This window comes from Lepisosteus platostomus, chromosome 3 (genome assembly GCF_059453375.1).
Source record: "Lepisosteus platostomus isolate fLepPlt1 chromosome 3, fLepPlt1.hap1, whole genome shotgun sequence".
Taxonomy (NCBI): domain Eukaryota; kingdom Metazoa; phylum Chordata; class Actinopteri; order Semionotiformes; family Lepisosteidae; genus Lepisosteus; species Lepisosteus platostomus.
In genome coordinates, this window is record NC_142613.1 from 55,502,096 (window position 1) to 55,529,618 (window position 27,523).

Consider the following 27,523-nt stretch of genomic DNA (forward strand, 5'->3'; position numbering starts at 1 on the left):
GTCTGGATGAGATCCTCACATTTTGAAGCTATTACTATAGAAAGGTAAAGGCCCAGTATGTGTTGAATGGTCTCCTCTCACATGTGTCCTTTCTTATATTTTAATATCCATGATGCATTGCAATGCTGTACCCTAAAATTAAAAGGTATCTCACACAGGTGTAAAAGAGAACTGAAGAATATGTCAATGTTTCTTGTGAATTAAAAGGCATGAACACCTTTGGGCAATGTTAATGTGAATCAGAATGAACAAATGTCATTTTAGTGATTTGTCAGTCAGTCTAATTTAGATCACGTTCCACATTTAAAAAAAACTGAAGGGGAAAGATGAACTAAGACTTCAAAATCTATTACAGCAAACATGGTTAGGTTGTATGTAGTTTTATTTTAGAAGGTTCTCACAATTTGTTGTGTACCTTTATGGTTTAAAAGATGTGTAAAGTGGTCACCAGAATCCCAGGTTCAAAAGTCTCATAATAAGTAAATAAGCTGATCTGAAGGGGCAGGTTAATTGGGTGCAGAAACAAGGCAAAAAATGTCTCATTAATATATATTTGCCATGGAACTAAACGTTGGCTGGTCTACCAAGGGGAAAACAACATTTTTTGAACGAATGCTTTACTAGTCTGGACATTTAGTCATATCAAAGAGGAAAGTTGCTTTTCAGCAGCAGCCTTGCAAACTCTTTTTGACAAAATGAATGAAATTTTGCCCAGGAGGCGGAAACCCTGACCTGAAAGACTTATTGACATTGGCAAGGGTGAAATATTCCTTATGTTTGTATTAAGAGATATTTTTGCTGTAATCAAAAACATCAAGCACAAATTGCTCCACCACAGGAACAGTCACTCCACTGGAAGATTTTAAATATAAACTTAAATACTTGACTCTTTGCTTTTGTTTATTTTTCCAAAACTGAAGATTTGATTTTGATTTTAATTTGTACTTACTGTTAATCACTGACACTATTTAAATTTACCAGAAGCATCAAAGGTTATCGGAAAACCCTATTAATGCTATTGAGGAAGAAGTTTAGCATTTGCTTTTTTTTATTAAGTATATAAAATAGTGACTATTTTTATTAGCTCATATGCTTTTTGCTTAGCAACAGTATAAAAGGATAATTCAAGCATATTATTTGACCTTTTGACATTAATATTACAAACCGGAAGTGTGTAGCTCATTTCACACCTTTTATTTATATACTTCCTTTTGTCTATATGCAAGGTAGAACTGCTTCTTAAGAAGAACGTGGTCAATTACAAAGAAATGTTTGTAGAGAGAAAAACAACTCCTCATATGGAAACTTAGAATGAGCTTTCCTGTGTGAATTTGCTGTATAAAACTCATTGTATTTATCATCTTCGTGGAGAGGTTACTCACAGATCTGTATGAGAGGCTGCTCTCAGATCTGCATGATTATATCCTCCCCATGCAGATGTATAAAGGGACTCTGCTTGACCACACCTAACCTGAGTGAAGACTTTTCTTCGACACTATAGAGCCTCTTCTGTGCCCAGTATCATTGTGCTCTTATGCAGCTGGCTCACTTTTTCAGAGAACATGAAAAGTTACCTTTGACGTTGAATATAATCTTAAACAAGCACAAATCAATGTAAACTTTCAGAAACGTATATGGGTAATCACCTCAGTCCTGAAGACAGAGCCACAATATGAAAATGAGCCTAGTGTAAGAAGGTCTGACGCTTTTCTGAGACATAAGGGCTGAACTTCTTCTTCTTCTTTTTTCACAGCCTTAGTCCCAGACTGTCCTGGGGTCAGCTGCTTTGGTTGCTCTTCTCCACTTGTCACTGTCGAGCACATCTTCCTCACTCACTTCACATACCTCCATATCTTTTCTCACACAATCTATCCATCTCTTTCTAGGCCTGCCTCTTCCTCTGTTACCTTCCACCTCAAATTCCATTACCCTCTTTGTTACTTCCTCAACGTCCCTCTTCATGATATGTCCATACCAGCGTAACCTCGCCTCTCGCATCTTCTCAACCACATCCACCACCCTACATCGTCTACGGATTTCTTCATTTCTGATCTTATCCTTCATTGAAATATGCAGAATCCATCTCAACATCCTCATTTCAGTTCTTCTCATCAAGTTCTCTTCCCTCTTTCCAACTGCCAAGCATTCAGCTCCATATAGTAGTACAGGTCTAATCACAGTCTTGTACATTTTGCACTTTAACTTTCTAGGAATTTTCCTGTCACAGATTATTCCAGTTATTTCTCTCCACTTGTTCCATCCAGCTTTCACTCTTTGTTTTACTGCCTCCAGTGTTTCTCCTCCCTTTACCAGTTTTGATCCAAGGTATTTAAAGCCATCAACTTGTTTCAGTTTTCCTCCATTTGTCTCCTCAACATTGGTCATAGTATCTCCTCTTCTCTCCATTACCATTATTTCAGATTTTTCTGCATTCATTTTCAGTCCACCCTCTTCCAGACTCCTCTGCCATTTGAACACTTTCTCCTGTAGTTCTACTTCTGAATCTGCCATCAGTGCCACATCATCAGCAAAGATGAGTTCCCAAGGCACTAATGTTCTTACCTCCTCTGTCAGTGTGTCAATAATGTTTATGAAAAGGAAAGGACTTAGTGCTGATCCTTGGTGTACTCCAACTGTGATTTCAAACTCTTTTGTCTCTCCCCGTTGTGTTATCATCTTCGTAGTTGCATCTCTATAGGTTGCTTGAACTAACTTCACCATGCTTTCTGGTACTCCTTTCTTCCTCAAGCACCAATACACCACCTCTCTGGGCACACGGTCATATGCCTTCTCCAAGTCCAGAAAGGCCACATACAGCTTTTTCCCTTTCTCTAGTGTCTTCTCCTGTAACTGTCTCGTCACAAAAATGGCATCTGTTGTGCTTTTCCCCGCTGAGAATCCAACAAGAGTTGTGGATCCTGACTATCTTCCCGAGTCTCTTGTCCAGAATTTTTTCCAGGATTTTCAATCCATGTTCCAGAAGTTTTATTCCTCTATAGTTTTTACACTCCATTGGGTCTCCTTTCTCCTTGTAGATGGTAACCAAACTGCTTTTTGTCCATTCTTCTGGAATTCTCTCTTCCTTGGCAATATTGTTTAGCAATCTCGTCAGCCACTGAATCCCCTCTTCATCGAGGTTCTTAAAGTGTTCTGCTGCTATTCCTGATGGTCCAGTTGCTTTGCCCAATCTCTTTGATAGCTTCTGTCACTTCCTTTACTGAAATTTCTTGGATTGGTCCACACACTACGTCTGCCTCCACTAGGTTCTCCCTCTCATTTTCTACATTTAACAGATTTTTGAAGTACTCCAGCCATCTTTGCTTGATCTGTTCTTCTTTAATCAAGACTCTGCCTTCTCCATCCTTGAGTACTGCCACCCGGATAATATCTTTTTTCTGTCTCGCTCTATGTTTAGCAATCTTGTAGATTTGGTCCTCTCCTTCCTTTGTTTCAAGTTTCTCATACCATTCTTTCCAGGCTCTTTCCTTTGTTCTTGCTACACTTCTTTTTGCTACCTTCTTTAGTCTCTTATATTCTTGTAATTCTCCAGTGCCATCGTTCAGTGCCTTGTATGCTTTTTTCTTTTCCTTCAGTGTTTCCTGAACTTCCATATCCCACCACCACTCTTCATTTTCCCTCGGTCTGCCTCCTCTTGTCTTTCCACAAACCCTGGTAGGAGCCTCTTCTAGGATGTGGCTCATCTCAGTCCACTCTTCTTCAACTGAAGGCTCCTCTGTTTCCTCTGTGTTGTTTTTCATTTCTCTCACCAGCCTGTTGAAATCTACTTTGTTTTCTCTAAGTTTCCACACTTTTGTTCGTGCTGGGTGTTTCCTCTGCCTTATTCTTCGCTTCTTCAATATTGTGATGTCCATCACCAGTAGCCTGTGTTGTCTGGTAACAGCCTCATAGGGCAGGACTTTAGCATCTTGGACTTTCGCTCTATCAATTCTTCTCACTAATATGTAATCTATTTGGGTATCATGGCCTCCACTCCTGTATGTCACCTTTTGCTCATAATTCTTCGTGAACCCTGTGTTCACTGCAAACAATTCAAGAGCTTGGAGTGTTTCTAGTAGCCTTCCTCCTTCTTCATTTCTCTCTCCTAGCCCTCTCTTACCATGTTCATCTGGATAATCTGGGCATTTCTCTCCTAAATGTGCACTGAAGTCTCCTCCAATTACCACCATTTCATTTCCTGGGATTCTGCTAACCACTTCTTCGAGATCTTCCAAAAAGCTATCCTTTTCCTCTTGTGGTCTTCCTACTGTACCTGTGGTGCATATACAGAGATGATATTCCATAACCCACTCTCAAAAGCCACCTGTACATTGATAATCCTGTCTGAGTGTCTAACCACCCTCACTATCTTGTCTGCTAGGTCTTTGCACACTATCACACCCACTCCATTCATTTTTGTACTCTTTCCAGCGTATAGAATCTTGTATCCCTCTCCTAGGTGTCTTGAGCTGTTTCCTTTCCACTTGTTTTCTTGCACACACAAGATCTCCACTTTTCTCCTTGCCATAGTTTCAACCAATTCTCTCCCTCTCCCTGTCATGGTACCAACATTCCAACTCCCCACTCTCATTGACTTAACATTCCTTCCAGGCCCCCTCACCTTGTTTCTTTTCTGTAGCCCCCACTCTACAGTTTTCCCCACAGTAGCATAATTTCCATTAGTACCCTGTTGGGACACAGCACTAATGGCGGACGTTGTTAACCCGGGCCCTGACCGATCCGGTATGTGCTTTGTGTTCTTTGCAACCATGGTTTTGGCAAGATGGTTTTACGTCGGATGCCCTTCCCGACACAACCCTTTTAGTCGCCTCTTACGACAGGCAGGGATACCCAGGAGGTATTCTGATCCCCCTCCCGAGGGATAACATAAGGGCTGAACTAAGTAATTTAATTACAAAACACTTCTCTTATTAATGTGCAGAATATTCCAACATTAATCGAGGTACAATGAAGCAAAAGTGTTAAAGACTGAAAAGGTGTACTTATGAACATGCTAATACAGTCAAAACAAGCTAGAAAAATTCATAACTAAATCTACTGCTTTTTGTTATTGGCTGGGTTCATTGTCTTAAACTTGATTTAACCAGATAGGTCAATTTACATTTACAAATGCAGCCTTGAGAGCACACAACTGGCAGCCTTGCAGCCTAGTCCCATCATATCTCAGGAGCTAAGCAAGGCTGGGCCAGTACTGGGATGGGAGACCTCTCTAAAGGAAAACTAGGTAGTTGCTTGAAGTAGTGCTGGAAGACCAGTAATTGTTACTCTTGCCTCTGGTCTATAATTTCCAAGTTCAATGCCTCAGGACTGTGGGGCTTGGAGACAGTATGCTGTAGAATGTACCACTGAATCAATATCCTTACTATCTGGCCATTAATGATCCCTTGGCACTTTGCACCAGCAGGTATAATAAATCTGAATTAATACCTAAATTACAATCTGGATCTGGACTTTCTAAAGCTCCCTATTAATCCAATTCTTATTTCTCTACCCAAACCACACTATTTTTTGTACAGAATGGCTCATATGAAAGTGGTTTGAGATCCTTTATGATAAAATGTGCTACAATATACAGTATATGCAATGCTTGACATTATTATAATCCATTTATACATCAGAGCACTTACTTGAGCAATCTGAGTAGCCAAGTAGTACACTGTCATGTAATTTGAAATGGTCTAGCACCCTGACCAATACTACTCATTCTGTGTAAATAGGATGAATTATTCATCATGACATTTACTACATAAAACAAAGAATAAAAACTGACTGTAAACCTACATTTATAGCTGTACACTCATCCTGGAGGGGATGAAGGGTTAAGTGGAAGATATACGCAAATATAATAATACATTTGAAATGAGCATTATAATTATTTAAAATATGAAATAAAGACACCTGGATACCTGGTTGAAGGGTGAATGCAATCTCTATGAACCCCAGTCCTGTTCACATTTTAAAGACATACTCTTAAGTCCATACAAGAGATTTGCATGTTTACAAAATTCAGAGTAAGAAAAAAAAACAATGCACTTGCAAAACCAATCAAGGAATCTGAGACAACAGCCAGCTGAACATTAAGAAATCATGCCATCTTTTTTTTTTACTAAAATAATGCATCATATTTTGAAAACTTCAATATCAGCAGAGCTTTCAAGAGTTTTGTGACAAGTGACAAAACACATTCTGATATACCGTACTCATACAATAACCTGTCCTTGAGGACAACTGTTTCACTTAGTCTATTTATAATTTGGCCATCATTAATGGTGTCCTTTTCATTCTGATTTGGAATAGTCCGCATTTACATGGTTCTGTTTTATCTACTTATTTTTTTCTGCAGACTCGCAACTTTGTAAGGTTTCTTGTGATTGTACACTTGAGCAGATCCAAAAAGTTTGCTCAGAGAACAAACCTTATTAATATTTCGGTGAACAAGAGCAGATGTCGATGAAATGGTACAAAATGTCAAGGTCAGAATCATACTTGCTCTTTCTTGAAGCATGACACACATGTCCTAAATTTCATTAAATGCCTCTGGGAACTGCCTTAATACATCTAATTTCAGACTCTAATTCTTTAAAAAGAGTTTATCATGTGTTCATAATAAAAGTAGGACCCATGTAATGAAGTTTCATAATGATGCTGGCTTAAATTAGGACCACCTCTTTTCATTTTTTAATATGTATCAATCTTATGATAAGTTAACCAATACTGTGTGTTTCAGGAATATTTTAAAAGTTGTCTGTTTGTCTCAGTTTTCTGTCTTTTTGGTTGATACTATCTCTGTAATCAACAAGTGTGAGGATCTCATCGTGAAGGGTTATGATAAGCATATCACAACATTCCAGTCACACTCAGAAGCTCAACACACCTGTTTATGATCCTAAAAATGCTACAAGACCATATAATGAGAAAACAAAACAACAGAAAAGTCAATTATATTTTATACATCTGTAGATCAAAATGCTTGTGTTTAGTAGTGTGAATACTACAATAAATGTAATCAATTCTATCCAATTAATCACATATTCAATAGGATTCAATTCTGTTATAACACTCGCAACTGACATTATTGAAAAAGATTAGCTTTTCACAGTATGTGGTAAGGGATATTTTGGCCGAAATGGACAGTTTCCACCTGGCTTTCAACAGAATGTGGAGTCATATCTAGTAGATTATCCCAGGCAGGCAACGTTTAGATTTCATACATCTGCATGCAATTTCACATTTTCAGGTGAGGCCTAGGTAATGTCTTTCCCACGTACAGAGCACAGTAAAAATGTCTGAAGTGCTTTACAGCAGAATATACTGTAATGTTACATACTGACACTTCAGGAACAGGAAAAGACACTTTGGCTCAACTTCCCCATCCAGTCAGTTTTACATCCTAGTTCTTTTCATCCTTACATTATACTCCTTAAGATGGGACATGCATACAGACTGCAGTTGCCTTTTAGATTCTTTAGATTTAGATTTTGAAGGCGAAGTATTTTTTGCCCTTTTGAAAAGTTCTTGATTACATGTTCCTATTATATTTAACACAGACAGCAAGTTATTGATGGTGTAAAACTGCAGTCTACTTAAGCCTATTTCATAGCTCAACTTTAGGACAACATTTCAAAACCTTGAGAGACACATATCTGCAAATATGTTTACATTTATTTGCTCATACAATGTAGATCACTGTCTTGCAACCTACAATTTATCTCCAAAAATATATTTCCATAAAGAACTACTGGAGATATTTCATGATATTTCAAGTTTAGAATTAATTGTATAAATCTATAAAGAAGGATCCCATTTCTAGTAAGGAGACAGACAAATTCTAATATTTTTATTAAAGAGAGTAAAATACTTTAGATTCTGTACTTCTAGAATAAATTGGTAATCTATATTAAATTGTCTTAATTGAAAAAATACGATTTCTTGTTTCAACAAAGAAAGCAAATTAAGTGTAAAAGACTTTGCTAGTTTTGTCATTTAAAAGAAACAATTCAATCAATTACTGCCACCTGCTGTCACAACATGAACAAAATTTACAGTGAAAATGTTTCTTTTTTTCATGCCTTCTGTCAAAGAGAGTTTGTAGTGTACTGTATCTAGATAAGGGAAAATCCTGCTACTGCAAAATACTCTGAGGTAATACTGTTGTGTTAGGCATCATATTTCACTTTAATTAACATTATGTAGCACCTTTAAAAGCAATCACCGTAATGCTCTTTACAAAGCATCTAAAGTAGATTATGTAACAATAAAATGTAAGATTATTATAAAATAAATCAAAGTAGATATAGAAGATAAGACAATTATGAAAAGTCTTACTGAAAAAAGCAAGATTACAGCAAGACTTAAAAGTACTCAGTGGGGGGGGGGCGTATGATTTTCTCATGGAACTTTGTGCCCCATCACCCACAAAGAATAACTAGTCACCTGTCATCTATAGTACTAGAGAACTAGTACTAGAGTAACTATCACTAGTAAAACCCTTTTTTCAGCACATTTCAGCACGGCCTTACAGGGCTTATTCTTTAAATGTCTGTTATATGACACACTTTCGTAAACATGCTGCTGCACACACACAAGTACTTGTTAAAACGGGACTAAAACCCAAAACAGACAATAAGTGGAAACTATGTGGAATTTATTACCAAGAACAGGAGAAGCCCCCTCTTGTTTGTAACCTTCTTATGCGCTTTTGGACTCTGACATTACCACTTTAACAACCAAAACACAGTACACTGCATTTTTTTTTCTTCATGTCACTTGTGATGCACAGCAAGTTACAAAAGCTTGGAACACATCACACATAACTGTCTATCTATAAGATGCATTAACTTTAAATCATAAATCAGTCCACAGAAGAGAAACCATGTACTTTCCCAGGTTCAAATACCATTCTACTCAATCATTCAACTGAACTGAATAATTTCAGGCTTGAGCAAAGACGACTACGAGGGGACCTGATTCCTCTCATTTGACAAACACTGACAAAGTCAATCTAATTTAATTCTGACTTCTCCAGAATTAAAAGTGTAACGTGAACCAAATATCACAAGCAGAAACTAAGGGTAAGTGTGCTTAAATTTGAGAACAGCAGACATTTCTCTACAGAAATAGTTGTGGGAGTCTGGAAGAAGCTACCCAGCAATATTGTTGAATCACAATTACTTCATTCAAGGAATACTGTAGATGAATATGATGCTCAGATCAGTTGTGTTGGTGATGCTTGTAGTATAGAAATGCATGCATCAGTTTACTTCCATTATTAAAACACAGGCAAAACACACTTGACATATTGGATTATAGATGATTATACTACTGCTGAAGCCCAGCACCTCAATTTAGTCTAAATAAGCATAATTTTATTACAGCATATTTACAGCACTTATCTGCAATTGCAATATAATTTTATATTCTTAAAATATTAATTTTATTTAGTGTGTGGGAGCCAGGTTGTTGAAGCCAATATCTTGGTTGCTTTCAAGAAATGGCCGGATGAGATTCTTGAATCAATTAACTACAGCACAAACTACCAAACAGACTTAATGAGCTGAATGGCCTCCTGCCATCTGTAACCCTTCTTATGTTCTTCACTGTAGCTGAAATAAACAGCGGAAGAATTCAGTATGTTACATATAATTGGAACCTGTCAGAAAAAAAATTGTACAAAGCACTAGTTATTACAATACTTCTCAGACAGTTTTTTGTATTTTATTCTGAATCAACTTAAAAAAACACTAAACAATCACAGTAGATAAATTCTACTTCCCAAATATCGACATATTATTATGTTTTGGCAAGAAAGTGTATGGTTTGTGAACTATAAAAGAATGTTCATTCCTAGTAATTTGCACATTAATGACGACTTCATGGCCGAAAAAACATTTTTAAAACACAATATTTTATTGTGATATTACCCACCTCATACCATATATTCATAAAGTATAACAATGTAAGATGAGTCCTACTTACTGTACCATGCAAAATGTGAAATTACAATAACAAATGTGACATCTAAATCAACTGAAATTTAAAAAGTAGTTTTTTTAAGACGAAGGAGCATGAAGATCATCTGATCACCCAACTCGGTTAAGCAGCCCTGCTTTACTCCTGCGTAATAAGTTTTTAAGAAACATTATTCAAGGAAAAAACTGCATTTGATTCTCTGATAAATTAGCAACTATAAAGTCAAACAAGCTGGTTAGGCCAAAAGGCCTCTCATTCTTATATACTTCTTTTAATCTAATATGGCAAATATTACTGGACTTTTTTACAAGGACTCAGTATATTTTCCACAATAATAACTTACTCCTCATTGATATTGACTGCAAATTTCAATCTGAGGATTGAATCAATCAGGGATATCAGTCGAATTTCGGTGTACAAACCACTCATCACGCCTGACAATGCATGTTTGCAAGTCCAGTGGAGCAAAGAGCAAATACTGTGCACTACTAAGTAGTAGAGAAATGTGTCATGGTCAGATGGATTGTCCTTTACCATGTTCTTGACAGAATAGTACACGTGTTGCACTAACCTAAAGACCTCTATAGCCCTGAATGCTTGGTTCCAACAGAGTAGGGTTCTGGTGGTTCCATAAAGGTATAGACTGCACTTTTCTGACATGGTTTGGGTGCGCTAATTCCCTTAGGCAAGATCAATGTTAATCACTTCCTAAATGAGTAATCGCCTTCAAACCATGTTGCAGCATTTCTTTCCTGCTGGGAGGGGTGTCTTCCAGGATCACAATGCTCCCACCAACAAAGCATGTGTGGTTGCCCAGTGGTTATCCATACAGTATATCATGGCCTTCTCAGTCATTAGATCTGAACACAGTTGAGCATTTAAGGGACAACATGCACAGGTTAATTGACTTTCTCATGGAAGAATGATGCTACATCCATCTTGCAAAATTCCAGTCACTGGTTGACTCTATACCATGGAGCATACAGCCTGTACTCGCCACACATGGTAGCTCAACACTCTATTAAGTGACTTTACATTGCTGTTTTTATTTTTTTGTCCACTACCAATGTTTGTCTAATAAAAGAGACACTTTTTCTAAGTGTCTATTGGGAGATCTGCTTGTAAATCTGCTTTAAGATGAAATGACAGTCTGCTGGATGTGCCGTAATGGCGTGGCAGGGAAGAAACAGCCAACATAAACCAAAAAGAACAAAACAAATCCCTTGCTCTTTTTTGAGCTTGACTGATTTCCTCCATCCTTAACTATAATGCTGGACAAATAAGCTATTTACCAGCCTCAAAACAAACAATTCACATATCTTCAGTATCCCCGAGACACTTCTCATAGTAAGCCTCTCGGAGATTCTTCACTAAAAAATATTGTTCCAAGCATCCAGAGATCCCTGATCTCCAGTTAGCAGATGCACACTGACTGACTCAGAAACCCTCCTTTCTCCTTCTTTTACATGGTCACCTGACCATTGGTCTTCTGACAACTAGCCAGGTGACTGGGATCAACTGCTCATTCCTCCAAACCTTTCTGGGAATGTAGTCCAGAAAATGCTCTCATCTTGTCTGAACCTGTGCTCTAAACATTGCATCTAGGTAAATGATGAAAATCAGAATTTAGAAGGTAATGCCAACATGACAGATATTATAGAGTATAACATAATAATATAATGCATATATATATCATGTTTATATTAGGTAGTTATAGGGAACAACTGTGTAAGTATAACACAAATACATTTTAAAATGCCAATAAGGCTATCTGGAAGCACAATGCAAGTCTACACTAGGCAAAATGAAACAAACCCTTCATAGAAAAGCAGTAATGAAAGTGTGACGTATAGGCTCAAATAGGTTCAAAAAGTAAATCACGATACAATACAGTGGAAACATTTGTGAGGTAGTGAGAGGTGGCTTTATGAGAAAGCCACTATTTGGGCTCAAAACCCAAGCCCAATGTTGTGGCCTGGAATCAAGATGGCCACCTTTTGATTGCGGGGAAAACAAACTTACAAAGGAGGCACAACTGGTTCACATGAAATTCCACATGAGAGATAAGAGTTGTGACAATATGCTCTGCTTGGAATTAGCCACTCATCTAGGACAATTAAGTAAAGCTGGGCAAACAAACGTTTCACTCCCTGTCTGGGCTTCTGAAGTCAGTGTTGGAAAAAGTAACTGATTTTTAGTCAAGATCTGATGATTGGTGAAGACCAAGAGAGAAATTCTGAGTTAAACTAATTATTTTAAAGAACACTGCCATTCGAACATATAGTGTTAATCTAACTGAAGCCTTCAATGCCCGGTCATTAATGAGGGTGAGGACTTGATGAGACGCTCAAGGGAAGTGTGATGAGCACGAGCAGTGCTTTCAAGAACCAAGTGAAGAGCAAACCAGGAAGAAGACGACTGGACTGTCCATTTTTCCCTCAGAGGGGAAAAACACAGAAGAAATGGTTTGAAAGACAAAGACAGACCACTTAAAAAGAAAAAGGTGACATACTGAGAGTGCTGGAATTAGGATGGTATCAATGGTTGTCAAAGAATTATTGAAGGATATATCGCAGAAACGATGCTGTACAGCTGGTGCTGTACAAAAAGACGAGTATAGAAAAGAACCTGAAAGGAAATCAGGGACTAAGCAGTTCTGATTTCTGGGTAGTTATTTCCATTACACATCCCTCACTTAAACATTGTCAAAACACAACTTGTTTGTGAAACAAAACAAAATGTTATGCTTTGGTGTCTTAATAAGAGAACTGCCTAGTTAACATAGTTGTTCTCTAGTTTAATTACATTCAGATGTTTGTGGAACTGCAGGTGCCTTACAAATGTAAAAAATAAGCTAAAACTGGAGTTCAGTTCAAACAGTACTGAATGAGGTGTGACAGAATGTGTTTCAGATAAATGTTTGATGGGTTACTGTAGCATGTGCTGCATAGGGAGGCCTCGATCTGATCTTTGCTTGTACCATACTATGTACAGTACCAATGTAAAGTGCTTGCACCATGCTATGTACAGTACCAATGTAAAGTGTTTCAAATATTTTCATGTGGTATGTCAGCTTTCAAATCACAGTAGGTCACTGGTACTTAAAACTAGATTGTTCCAGATTGCCCTATATTGTCTTTTAAAGTATGTTTTTTCTCATTCTTTTTGTTTTGTAAGTGAAGGCATACATCTCTTTCACACATTATGGAATTTACAGTCATTTTTTAGAATCCATTCATTACCTTCGATCATATCCATGTTGTCTGGAGGCACACAGTGTCCTGCTTGGCTAACAGCCCACACGGGATATTTCTGACCTAGTTTGTTGTACAAGGTCTGCATGAAGGTTTCATAGTAGCCCACAATCCCTGGGTTCCCTGTCAAAACATCAAGCAGAAAACACAACGTCAATTCGGAAGAATATAGGTCAGGAACTTACATTACAAACACAGGCTGCTCAAGAAGAATTTCTTGACTGTGTAACCTGCAAGGGTTATGTTTCCTGAATGAAACAAGCAAAGTGTCAGCTATCCAGTTTCAAGATAACCAATAACACTGTTTGCTTTGAATCCAAGCCAAGAAAATTACAAAGATTTCAAGTAAACATAAACCACAGAAGGGATATTTGGTGCAAGACACAGAACAGTTCATGAAAGCGTGCAATGCCTTTATAAATTAATTATTTTGTTAAAAGGAAGTCTGAAGCCATGCACCCATTAAAACATGACAATGTGTTTGTCTAACATTTACATACACTGAATCACTTGTTTCTGGAATTATCCAAGAAAAGCATCAAATAACTTGTTTTTACATGGTTAAAACTTCAAGTCGCAAACAAATACGTTTTCCAGCACTAGCTACTTGCTCCAGTCCAAAGTACTTACAGCAAACACGGCATATCAAATGCCTATTAAGGGCTTGTTGAGGCTTAACTGTAATATCAAATCAATAAGTCATCATGATGTTTATAGATAAAATCACTATTAACCATTATACATGTCCATGCACACAAATAATGTAATTTTTAATACATCTGAAAGTACATATGGGTTATGGTTTTGTCAACATCTGACCTGCAGTTCATTGGGAGATCTGAACTGAGCAGCTCAACTTCTATCGCCAAGCTTTCAGAACCGCCAAGATGAAATATTATTCTGTGGTGATAAAAGGCAACCAGAGTAACCCCAGGGTTTGTTTCAGACCTTCTGACTGGATCTTTCATCCTTTGAGCAGTAACAAGATCCACCCAGTTTCCTTTGTCCCGAATTCTTGTTCCTTTAACTAAAAGCTGCTGCTTCCACTCCTATTTTCTTCTATCATAATTTAAATAATCTTAACATGCTAGGAAATATCAAATTGAAAGTTTTACAATTACATTTAAATAAGTTAAATATACACATACTTGATAGACCTCAATGAGAATCTTGCATACAATTGTAAGAGTGGCATGGAGGCACAGTTGTTAGCATTGCTGCCTCACAGCACTTAGGTCCTGGGTTCAATTCCACGAGTACTATCTGCATGTTCTGTGTGGGCATCGTCTGGGTGCTCCAGTTTCCTCTCACAGCCCAAAGACATACTGTTAACTTAATTCGCTTTGGGGGAAAATTGGACCTGGTGTGACTGTATGCGTGTTTATGTCTGTGTATAACCTGCAATGGACTGCCATTCTATCAAGGGTGCATCCTGCCATGTGCCCATTACTTGCTGGGATAGCCTCTGGCTACTCTTCCAGCCTGTACTGGTTGAAGCAGTTAGAAAATGGATGAATGTGTAATTTCAGTCAACACTTTCTAGAAAAACTGCTTTACAATCAGTCCAGAGAAGCTCAACCAGGTACATTTTGTAGGTTAAGCGGATGTCCTACACTGACTTTTTAGTCTTGAGCACTACATGGTGACCTGATTTAAGAATTCAAAATCCTCAAAAACACAAGGTCATCGCAGCACTTTTCATCACAACTCAAATCAAGAATTAAGAATTGAGAGTGATACCGTAACCAGAGGACACAAGTGAAAACTGTGTGGACGTTTATTTAAAATTGAAAACAGGAGCAACATCTTTACACAAAGGGCAGTGGGAAATGTGTAACAAGCTACCAAACCATGTTGTTGAAGCCATTACCCTGGTTTCTTTCAAGAAATGTCTGGACGAGATCCTTGGATTAATTAATAACTGCAAATGGGTTTAATGAGTCAAATGGCCTATCATTTGTAACCTTTTTATGTTCTTATCTACACCTGATTTTCAAGCAGTTATGCCACCGGATTTCTATTTCACTTCCGGAATTACATCCTTAGATAGGTTCCATCCTGTACAAAATTCAACAGCTTCAAACTGCCCCTGAATCCTGTCCATTTGGTTTAGCTGCTTCCTGTGGAGACTGTGGTAATTTTAGCCTATCAAAAAATAGGTTATGGAGCATAAACTCCTTGCATACTTTCCACTACTTAAATTGTAGTTGAGAGGCTATCACACACTGATCACACACTAATTGAAAGTACAATAAAACATGAGGAGCACCCCTTGCTGGGCAATTGCAGTCTTCTGTTAAGGATAATATTCTTCCCAGAATTATGTTACAAGGGTTGTCTCCCCCTTGTAAGGGTCACGCACCTTAACCTCAGCTTTTTTAGCTTTTGCGTACTTCCCTTGGATTGGAGAATTCGATGAGATGTCCTGACAGCACCTAGATACATTTGCAAGAAAAAGTTTGTGAACCCTTTACAATTACCTGGATTTCTGCATTAATTACTCATAAAAATGTGCTCTGAGTTTCAACTAAGTCACAATAATAGACTTACACAAAAAGAAAAAGTTTGTGAACCCTTTAGAATTACCTGGATTTCTGCATTAATTACTCATAAAAATGTGCTCCTAGCTTCAACTAAGTCACAATAATAGGCATACACAATCTGCTTAAACTAATAAAACACAAACAATTATACTTCTTCTTGTCAGTACTGAACACATCGCTTAAACATGCAGTCTAGGTTGGAAAAAGTATGTGACCCCTTGTTAAAGTCCAAAGCTATGGCTGCAGAACCTTGTCTCTAACTAATACACTAAGGAGCCCCAGTTTTGATGGGAAAGAAACAGAGAATCCAACACGTTACACTTGGCTCTGCACTTAGCCATCAGTGTTCAGGTCAGGTTCACGATCTTGTCCTGTCCTCCTGGAGCTACACATGTGGAACACTCCTTCAGCCATGTTGCTGTTTTTATCACAAATATTTTGGAAGTTATAGTTAGACAAACTCCATTCATTGTTCAAATATAAAAATTAATACAAATATTTATACTTTCTTTACATAACTCCCTTCAACTGCTGTGATTTTTTGCATAACTGTCTCTTTCTCACCAACACTGATTTCTTTATTTAGTGTAATGTCATGATCGATTTTATATTTATATAATTTTTTTAGACTTATTTTTTCATTTAGATCCTAAGGAGGTTTTTTCTTTACTTCTTTTCATCTCAACAACTTTTAGTCTCTATATTGGAGAGTATAAATTCACAAAAAAATACTATGAAGAATATATAAAGCTACTCTGGAATTTAAAAGTTTTATACACTGAAGTCAGTGATATGCACTGTAAGTAGGCTTAAATATGTCAAGATATATATGTGAATTCTTTATTCCAAGGATTCCACCATGTCTTTACTTTTCAAATAAATGTTTTTACTTATTATACGAATTACCAATAATTTAGCAGTATTAAATTAAAATCTTACCATGAAAACCTTAAACTCAAAGGCAACTAATTACAGATGTGCGGTACCATTACATTTCAATAAGTTCAGTCGACTGCCAAGCTTGCAATCATTTTCTAATTACTGTTTTCGTTCCCTCGTATACTTTGGCATGGACAACAAAAAGAATCTAGATTTGTTAATATTTTAGTAGGAAGAAACAACAAGAGATTAAAAGCAAACGGATTTCCAGAAGGCCATAACAAATTTGGAAGTTGACAAAGGAAGTATTTGACAGCCCTTTAAAATGTATTTCTTGAGAGGCCATGAAGATTTACATTAACATTTACAAGAATTTCTTATCAACAGTTTGGACGCACAACCAAAATTGGAGAAACCTCCACTGAATAAATAACAATTATGTTTTTTTTTATTATATTGTTTCCCATTCAAACAGAGAAAATAAAGGCTGCCACTGAGAAACACTCTGACATAACTGTTAAAGATAATAGCCCTCCATCATTCAAAAAATCATGTACTGTATATTTAAAGTAATACAGCATTTACTGTAGCCAGTAAAAAGGGAATTGGTAAGTATTACATCTGTAGTAGTCTGCTACTAACATTAAGTGGGTAACAGTAGACTAAAGTATGAATACATATGTATGTACTGCATGAAAATGTTAAAGTATTTTTTAAAGAGATACCACGTAATATACCACAAACCAAACCATCAATATTATGAAAAGCTTTGGTATTCATTATGACTTTTTGTAAGTAATTTGTTTCCTTAGACATAGTGTTTTTATGGTAGACACTATAAAGCCTTCCTGTTATATGAAAACCTTTCTAAACTACATTTTACATACCATCCCTTGTGGCTGCATTTTTTATTTTGGTTTTCCAAAATAACATTTTACTGTCCAGAATTGCGGTCTTGCAATTATATGTGAATTACAAAAAAATTAAACACACTTATTCCATCCTTCCATGTTTTAACCACTTCATCCAACTCAGGGTTCTGAGTTCCTGCCGAGGCCTAATCTAGCAGGCAACAGGCACAAGGCAGGGTACACCCTGGACAGGATGCCGGTCCATCACAGGGCACACACAAACATGCAAACATAGACACCAGGGCCAAAATTTCTCAGAAGCCAGTTAACCTACCAAGATGTCTTTGGACTGTGGGAGGAAACCAGAGCCAACGGCAAACAACCACACAAACATGGGGAGAACATACAAACTCCATGCAGACAGCAAGGTCGAGAATTGAACCAGGGCCGCTGTGCTGTGAGGCAGCAATGCTGTCCTGTTCAGAAATTAATATTAATTAAAAAAAAACTGAGTATAAAACATGAAGGAATTTCACAAAATGGGACACCATAGAAAGGGTCTTGCCAAATACAGGGTGTCGCAAAAGTATTCAGTGAATTAAAAATATTTAACATTCATGGAAAAAGGTTGCATGGGTAATATGTAATGTTAACTTGTCTTTCATCAATGGAAGAAATACCCAAGTCAGTTACAGTACCAAACAATGACAAATGTTGCAGAGTTACATATACATACTCTTTCTGTAACATGATGCACTAAAAGGTTTTACTTTTGCAGGAAAGTGTTTAAGTGACTTTATAAAAGCACCCCTCCTCCTTGGAACTCTGTCATCACGCAAACTGCCTATCCATTTGCATTGACTTTCTGTTCTTTTTTCCCTTTTAAGTACAGAAAGTCTGTACTTTCTTCTACACTTTGTAGTTCTAATGCATGAACACACAGTACCAGATACATTAACTTTAGAAGTTCTCAGGTCGTTGCCATCAATCTAGCTGTGTGTATTAGACCAACACTTCACAGTGCACTTGTCAGGTTTGGTGTTTTATTTAGCTCACGGCACTTGTGACTAATGTCTTCTCTGGACAAAGGAAGACTTTTATCCCTCAGGTAAATGGGATAGTCTACCTGAGGTTTATTTTGGGCAACCTACAAAGATAAGCTTTGCAGAAGGAGACACAAAGCATCTTTATACACAGCTGCCTGAGAACAAAGGCATACTGTGTGGTCACTTGGTGAAACCCCTGCTCATTTTTAAACATAACGACAAGAGAAACTTCTCCAGACATGAGAAGTAACACAATCATGGGCCTCTTAGGAAACAGATGCATGTGTTATTCTTCCAACAATCCAAGCCCTGTGCGATCTTGCAATCAATGACGTAAAACAGTGATGCAAATGAAAAATTGCTAATAAATCTTTGAAAAACTTCACTCCAGCACCTTCCAGTGAAATAACCATTGTTTGCTGCTGCTGGCAGCAACACGTAACTTGGCCTTCCTAATTTAGGGTCAATCATCTTCTCTGTTTTGACATGGGCTGATGCCCTTTTGAAAATTATTTATGGTTGTGTTTACATTAAGGGGGAGTTACAAGTGTAATAAATTAAGACTGCTTATGACCTAAAGATAACTGCTATTATTACTAATTTTACTTTTAAAATGAAATTACAGCTGAAGTGTTACAAATATAATGATTACCAATTGAAAGCAATGCATTTAAATAACAATGGACTACCTAATTGAAAATGTGTTACTAGTGTGAGTTTTTTGTGTACAGGCAATTAGTCCTTTGAACTTTATTTTGAAATAAGAACAAGCAGCCTTAATGCTCAAAGTGCATTGCCAAAGTATTCAGAACCTTGCAGATGTTCACATGTTCTTTAATGCTTCCAATCATAAAACTGAATCAAAAAAAGAGGGAGATAAATAATACGAAATATGGAAAAGTCATGATTGCATGAGTATTCCAACGTTGCTGTGGCAAACCAAAATTCATTTAGGTGTTTAAAATTACTTTAATAAGCCACACAATTAGTTGAATGTCCTGTGTGAACTAATAGTGTTTTTTATTACTTCTGAAAAACATACTGGTTTCTGTAAGCTTCCTTGTTTAGTTAATTTTAAGCAAAGACTCAACCATAAGGACAAATGGACAGAGCCAACTCAAGGCAAATACTAGAGGAAAACTTCTGTCAGTCTGCTAAGGACTTTCAGGAAGGCCATGATCCAAAGCACAAAGCCAAAGTTACTCCGGATTAGTTTAAGAATAAACAAGTGAAAATTCTTGAGCGGCCCAGTCAAAGTCCTGTGTTAAATTCTACTGAGAATCTGTTAAATACTGACCATAAGCAACCCCCAAGCAACCTGAGAGAGCTGAAGTAAATTTGCCAAAAAGAATGGGCAAAAAGTGCACCAAGCCAGTGTTCGAAGAGACTTTCCCCAAAAAGTGTGGCCGAAATTTCTGCCAAAGGCTTTCACCTTTGTTTACAGATTTGAATACATCTACAATCAACATTTATTTTAGTTCTTGCTAATAGTTTTAGTTCTTATTTACTGTAACTTAACTTTTTATTTGAAGTATTCAGTTTCAGCATTCAGCTTTCAAATAAAATATTAGAATAAAAAAACGTGTATCATTTTTAAGAAATGATACATTATTTTGTAACTTCACAACACAGGAGAACATTGGAAGGGTCTAAAAACTTTTGCAAGGTACTGTATATTACCGTTAACACAACAGGAAGCAAGCACCAGGCACATTCATCACTTTCTCATTACACAGAAACATTAGACTACAGTAAATCCCAAAGCTACACTGTGCCCTACTGGAGATAGCAAGCCAACAGAATATGCAACTCTATGAGAGATCCTGGAGTAAAATAGTTTCTATAAAAACCCTAGCTAAAATGGACAACACAAGAGAGTTATTTTCTATCCTTTGAATGTTTTCAAGAACTATCAAGAACAAGAACAAAAAGAACGTTTTGTTATTAGTGGAAATGTATGGAATCAGAAACTTGGTCATGAGATGAGAATTGATGACAATCAATTGTTTGTTACAAAAAAAAAGTACCAAGGCACAAGTATTCCTTTAGGATCTGCTTAGCCCTCATTGTACTACAGGCTTGACAAAGTTAAAGGGGAACTGCAGTCCCAATTTCTTAGACCAGTTATTAAATCTTGGTAATAAAATAAATTCATTGACATCATATGAAAATACAAATTTAGAATTAAGAACAAAATTGTGAACTTTGTTGAAGTACTGTAAGTCACCATATCACAAACTAAGTTGCCATGTTGTCTCAAATTCGAGTTCCAACCACTTGCGATGAGATGCGGCCCTTCCTGCTCACTAGTCTCCGGAATGACTACTGTAATGTGATGTATAGGCGAATATATACAAGTTGCGCAGCAGACATTTCACCGCAGAAATGTTCATAAGTTCAAAAAAGATCAAATGTTCAGAAAAGTTCATAACCAAACCCAAAGTTCAAGATCTAGAAAAATTGACGCAAAACCTGGTGGTTGGAAGCATTTCTTCATGACTTATAAAAACATTAGAAGGGTTACACATGACAGGAGGCTGCTTAGCCCACTATCTTCATTTGGTACCTGGGATCTTATTAGCCTTTTCTTGCAAAACTCCAGGGAAACTGCTTCAGCAAAATCTTGCAAAGCTTGTTAATTTCTGCTTGCATCCTCAGGTTCCAGTTTCACAATCAGTCCTGAAGCAGTCTTCTGGATTTCTTTTCTCATTATTCTTCAAAGAACTAAAACGCCCGTTTTAAGACCCACAAATCAGCTGGGCTCAACCAGCACTCACTCAGAGAGCAGAATTAGCCCCAAAGTCCAGAAACAACGTTAATGGCTAGGGCACGTCATTAGTTTAGTGTGGCTTGATTTCACAGGCTTCCCCTCCCATGATCTCCGTGAAATTAAAATTAAATGGCAATTCCACATTTCATAAAAGAAGACCACTGGTCAGAAATGCAAATGGTTTTGAGAGTATGGTCACTGTGTTACATATATGGATATTCAATCATAAAAAGGTCATGCATAGTGCCAATGTGTTAGAATAAACGTACTCGTTGCTCCTGCTCTCTTCTCTATAAAGTCCCCTGTGTGCTTTTCCACTGTTTTTGCAATTGTTTTGATATTTTCACTCACATATCCTGGGTCATTAATCAACTTGAGAAATGTGGTTGAACAAACTACAAAACTTTCTTTCGTGCAGGATCTATGATCTACAATGGATCAACGTTTCAATATTCTCTTCGCAGTGGTGTACCAAAATAACAGCTTCAGGAAATCCTGTTTTTCAGTCAATCTATGTTGTCTCCTTTGTTTTCTAATACAACTTTTCTAATAGCTAGCTTTTTACTTGGGCAAACATATGATACATTTTCAGATGAACAGCACCTGCTCCTGCAAATGTTCTTCGCTTCTTAACTTGTTTGGCAGCATTCCCAAACTGATTAATGACCTACAATATACAACTACAATTTCAAAAAAACTTGAAGTGTACAGAAGGTGTAGAGAGGAGGAGAGATTAATAACAGGACCTTCTTGTAAATACCTTAAGGCAATGTTCTTCAGCAGGGGGATAATGCGGATGAATATTTACAATTTTACTAAAAAGGCCAACATACCAGGCAATTATGAAGTTAGGATCTATTTGCATGTGTGACCTGAGGAACACACAACAGTAATATATGTGAAATACCACATATCATACACCAGCCATTGAGAACAACAGGCAGAGTATCTGGAGTGGTAATTCCATTAACAGAAGACTTTAATACCATGACATTCACAACACTATACCATATCTCACACATCACATTTAAGAAACATGTTCAAGAAAACACTGTGAATAAAAACTGAATAAGAAACCAGAGGATGCCAGTGGAAACTATTGTGAAAGAGTATTTAAAAATGAGAACAGGAGGCAAAGCCAATACCCTGGCTTCCTTCAAGAAACAGCTGAATGAGACCCTTGGATAACTTATCACTTACCACCAAATAGGATGGGTTGAATAGGAGACATAATGAGAGGGCCTCCTCAAGTTTGTAACCCTACATTAAGTTCTTATGGATGCTCCTCTGCTTTTGCACATCACTCCACTACCAGAAAAGATCTTATTAACTGAAATAATTCCACATTTTCAACAAAGAATTCATATTTCTTTGATTTTGATCTAATCACTGGCACTTCATGCATGTTATGTGCATGTTTTTGGATGAAAACAAAAACAAATTCTAATCCAAAAATTATTAAAATCAAGTTGGTGACTCGACTGGATAAAAAAAAATACTTGCTTAGATCAGGTGGGTCCAGTACTCCAGGACGCTAGAACTGGCTGAGCATCGTTAAGGTCATTCTGGTGTATCCTGGGGGACAACGTTAAGCACCCAGAATTCTGAATGTGTTCAGTCAAAGCCATGTTAGTTTCCCAGCTGTTCACATATCCCACTGTGCAAACAGCTTTAAAGAGTGTCTCAGAGGAAGGTCCAACAACTAATAATTCCAAACAGGGGGTTATAAAGGGGAAAGCAACGCAAGATTGATAAAAGGATACAGTGCCTTGCAAAAGTGTGCACCCCTTCCAATATTTAATTTGCTTGAATTACAAATGATGTGTACGCATTTTTTAAAGAGATTATTATTTTGATTAAAGTGATTTTTAATCAAAACTTGAATGCTAAAACTGAACAGTGTTATGGGTGAAAGAAGTTAAGTGTCAGCAAAATCTGCACAAAGCAAAATCAAAAATTAAAATATGTTGATTGCATAAGTAGTCACTCCCTTGATTCAAAACGTGATGGAAGTACCTTTGACAGCAACTACAACTGAGACTTTCTGGATCATCCTCTACCAGCTTTGCACTCTGGGATGGTGTAGTTTTCATTCATTCTTCTTTGCAAATAATTAAGTTTGCTGAGGAACACTGACAGACAACAACTGTCAAATGAATATAAAAAAAAACAAAAACAAATAACTGCCAGGAGGGGAGGGTGATCTCAAGATGAGGAAAAGCACTAAGGATAGTGGGAGCATGGAACAAACTAACCAGTAATGTTCTTAAAGCAGATATCTAGCTTCCCTCAAGAAGTGGCTGGATGTGACCAAATGTACTATGCGAGCCAAATACAGTACATCCATCTCTTTTCTAACCTTTCTTATGTTCTATTAATCATCTGAATAAACAGGCCCCATCACAATAAGGATAGCTTTCATTAAGCTACACAATTTTAACAAAACGTTGCTCCATGATAAACACACAATATAAATAAAAAGGCAACATCTGTAACAATGCACAGTGACTTTCATGGTACACTCTCACATTTTCCGATCAGAGTTTGAGTTTCATTTTATTTTGGTACATTCCTTCTGATGGAATTAAAAATTGTCTATTAAGCATCTGTCTTTAGGTAGCTGTAGGCAATTTCTACCAATTAGCTCCATCACTGTACAGTACCTTAAAATAATATTCCTAATACAAATGGGTTTTTGCCAGGTGTCTTACAGATTCACTATTATGAAATCCACACGAAGAAAAAAAATAAGCCTTCTGCTGGTTTGAGAGTTTCTCTTTCCAAAGCCAAACAGATACTCTTGATTGTGCCGAGACGGTCCAGAGCTATGCTCCACTGCCGCCCCTCCTAGCCTCTTTCATTGATTAAATACATTTGTATGTTTTTTATTCATACTGGGGTTCCAAATCTCTCCCAGATGGCTCCAATATGCTCAAAGAGCTTCTAAAGGCAGTTCACAAGACAGGGGTATTTCAGTCCTGCCATTGGAAATGACATTGTTTTTCAGTGGTCACCACAATAAAGCGAGTTCTCTTATGCTGCTGTTGGTCCTAGGGGAAATGAAATGAAAACCCTTCAAATCCTGGAAAAGCATCTCACAAGGTTTGTATTTGTTTAACTAGTGAAGAAAAGGCAAGTGTGGGGCATAAAACAGCCTGTCACTAACCACCCTTTAAAGTCGATTACAGAAATACTATTGAAAAACCAATCAAAGGCAAACATTCTTCTCCACACACAGCACACTTCTCCTTCATAGTCCATCATTCTGTGATATACAAATGTTTTTTGAGGTTACAGGAATTTATGTGGGAAAAGCAAAAGCTGCATAGTCACAGAACTCTCTGAAGAACTAAAGAACACCTGTAAATTTAATTACATTTACATTTAAGAAAGTAGCCATGCAACAAGAACTTCTATTTGAATTTACCATAACAATAAAAAATATATACACTAAATGGAATGTCAGTCTGGACAGGTTTATAATGAGCTGGATTCAGAGGGTATAGGACTAGATTATAGGCAACACCACCAGGCTTTGTTCATGAAAGACTCACCATGATAGAAACCAACAGTACTCCTTAGGCAACTTTTCAAGTTATACTTAGTAACTCGACATTCATGTCAGCACGTGGAAAAAAAAAGAGGAATGTTTTTGAGGATATGCCTGTTTCCTTGTGCTGTGATACATCACGACATTCCATAGCACTGAAACACCTTTTCACTCTGTCGTCCAGGTTTTTGTCTTTTGGAAGGGAGGGAGTCAAGAAAAAGTACAAAACCTTGTTCTTTTGGCTACAAGTAGCAAAGTCCAGCTGGTTGTGGGCTGAGTCTCAATCAGTAGGATGAAACTGAAATGGGACAAATTATATACAAGCAAATTCCAGGGCACAAGTAGGCTGATCTTATTCTAAGCAAAGGAAAAGTATGGTTTTAAAATTATAAAACCGCAATATGTGTCTCCTGATTGTGGAAAGAAAAGAAATTTTTTGGGGGGGCAAAATTATGGCTGGTAAAGCATTAGAAGTCTGACAGTTTTAACAAACACTATTGTGTTTCAGAAGGAGGAAATCTTTCAATTTTTCAATGGCTAACTATATTTTATGGGTAGCAGTTTATTATAGGGGTTGCTAATCACTATTTATAAGTACTTTTTGTAGCATACACAGCTGTTAACATTAGACTATGCATTAACATATTATTTATAGATGACAAATACCTGATGTCAGGTATTTGTTAATAACATATATGTCAGGTATATGTTAATAAACATGTAATTCATTATTAGTCTGGGTCCCTTACTACCAGGCTACTGACCCCGAATTAATGTTCACAAAATTCATGTTATTAGAAGCTTTTATACAAATTTAAATCCCCTGCATTACCATTTTAAACTTTTTGCTAAAAAAACAAATGTAATGGAGAACATGGTTGAAAGGGTTAAACACAGCCAAAAGAAACTTAAAGACAAACTACCGCAAAAGCACTTATAGAGATCAGATTGTGAACTGAAAAAGTACAGTAATATACGTACCTGTAGGCAAAAGATTGAAAAAAGCTCTCCCAGAGCTCCTGTTGAACTATATGACCAGTTCAAACTGTATTTGATGTCTCCCATTAATATAAGAGTGACACATTTGAGGAGAGCCACCACTGATGGTCAAGAGAGAAAAACTGGCAAAGTAGGACTGGTTCACCTATCTGAAACTATTCAGCTAGAGGCTACAAAAGTACACTTCCAGGACACACGATGTTCCAAGAAATACTTCTAGTTTAAACAGTCATGTTACATCTACTGATGAGGCTCATCACACGAACAGAGCACTTGACTTAGAGGAGTGATATTTTGAACATCAGCTACCAATCTTCCTAACACAAGAGGGTATCAACAAGAGAAATCCCTAAATGCTGCACTTTGAAAATGCAGTGAAAATGGAAAACTCAGTCATATATTTGTATACTGTATTACATACGCAATCATATATTATACATGTAGCTTTGAAGAGCTACAATACCAGGCTGTTGCCTAAAACTTTGTCTTTCCCCTGGGATTCAAAGATAAAGAGAGAGGTTTAGATCAAGATAAGAAGGAAATTCAAGGAACCAAAGTGTGTTTATCTACAGACTATCAAATGCTAGGTTGGTGTTAAACTGCTGGAAATAAAATAAAAAAAAACATTTAACTCAAAACTCGACCCAATGATTTTGTGTTACACCTGCTGGGAGAGGCAACTCTGAGCAGCTGTGACTCTCCCCAGTGCTCCCAGGCACAGACTGTCAGAGTATTAGCACTGCAGGGTCAGCAGACAAGCCAGCACGGGATATCTCAAGTCCGGCTTCTCCTCCCTCCTCACTGTAATTGAAAGAAGACCCCACATGTCAGAGCTGTGAAGATCTGGAATATCTCTGGTCTCTTGTTTAAGCTGGAGTCCTCTTCCTGGACTTCAAACTCATGGCTGACTCACAGCGGCAGCTTTTATTTTACCACACACCCCCCTTCTCATTTTTGAAACATTAGAGAGCTAAGGTTTTAAACCAAGAAAAAAAAACGGAACTTCTGTCACTGCATATCACTGAAGTATAACAGACATTTACCAGACTAATTCCAGTGTCTGGCTTCTTCCTTCAAATACCTAGTTCAAAAAACTAGGCTCAAAGGAGAGAATACACACAGCAAAGGGGGAAAAATCTACTGGGTTAGTTTTTTGCTTTCATTTAAATGCTGTTAAAAATGCCAAGCAATATCATATTAAAAGCCATATTAAAAAACATTAAAGACATTTAAATATAGCCAATACTATTGTCATTACTTATATAATATTTTTTTTTAATCATCAAGGGAAATGAATATGGGAAAGTATAATAAAGTACTGATCTCCCAGCATTATATGATACAGTAATTTGAAGATAATAAAATCACATCATGACCTGCTGTATTAAACTGTGGTTTTGTTCTAACTAGGGTCAGTGACGTAAGTCATATTTTCTGGAAACAAAATTAGAGGACATGAACATGTTCTCTTTAGCAAAATTCACCATATGTCAAGAAACATTTTAAGTTTATAGGGGGTTTACTTTACTAAGCAAGTCTCTTAAGATTTTAAAAAACAATTTACAATTTCCCCTCTCCTCAGCGCTCTGAAAATTTGAAAACTTGCAAAAAACTCACAAAACATTCATTGCTGAAGTCTAAAAT

General features: G+C 37.1%; 1 protein-coding gene across 3 annotated transcripts in view; it reads right to left on the reverse strand.

Annotated features, from left to right (window-relative positions):
* The window catches only part of ldah (lipid droplet associated hydrolase), a 110,985-nt gene that overhangs the window by 58,844 nt on the left and 24,618 nt on the right, over positions 1–27,523 (reverse strand). For all 3 annotated transcript variants that reach the window (XM_088626139.1, XM_088626142.1, XM_088626140.1), the window contains exon 4: positions 13,230–13,364. In XM_088626139.1, coding sequence (XP_088482265.1) covers positions 13,230–13,364 — 135 coding nt within the window. The remainder of the gene's footprint in view (positions 1–13,229; positions 13,365–27,523) is intronic.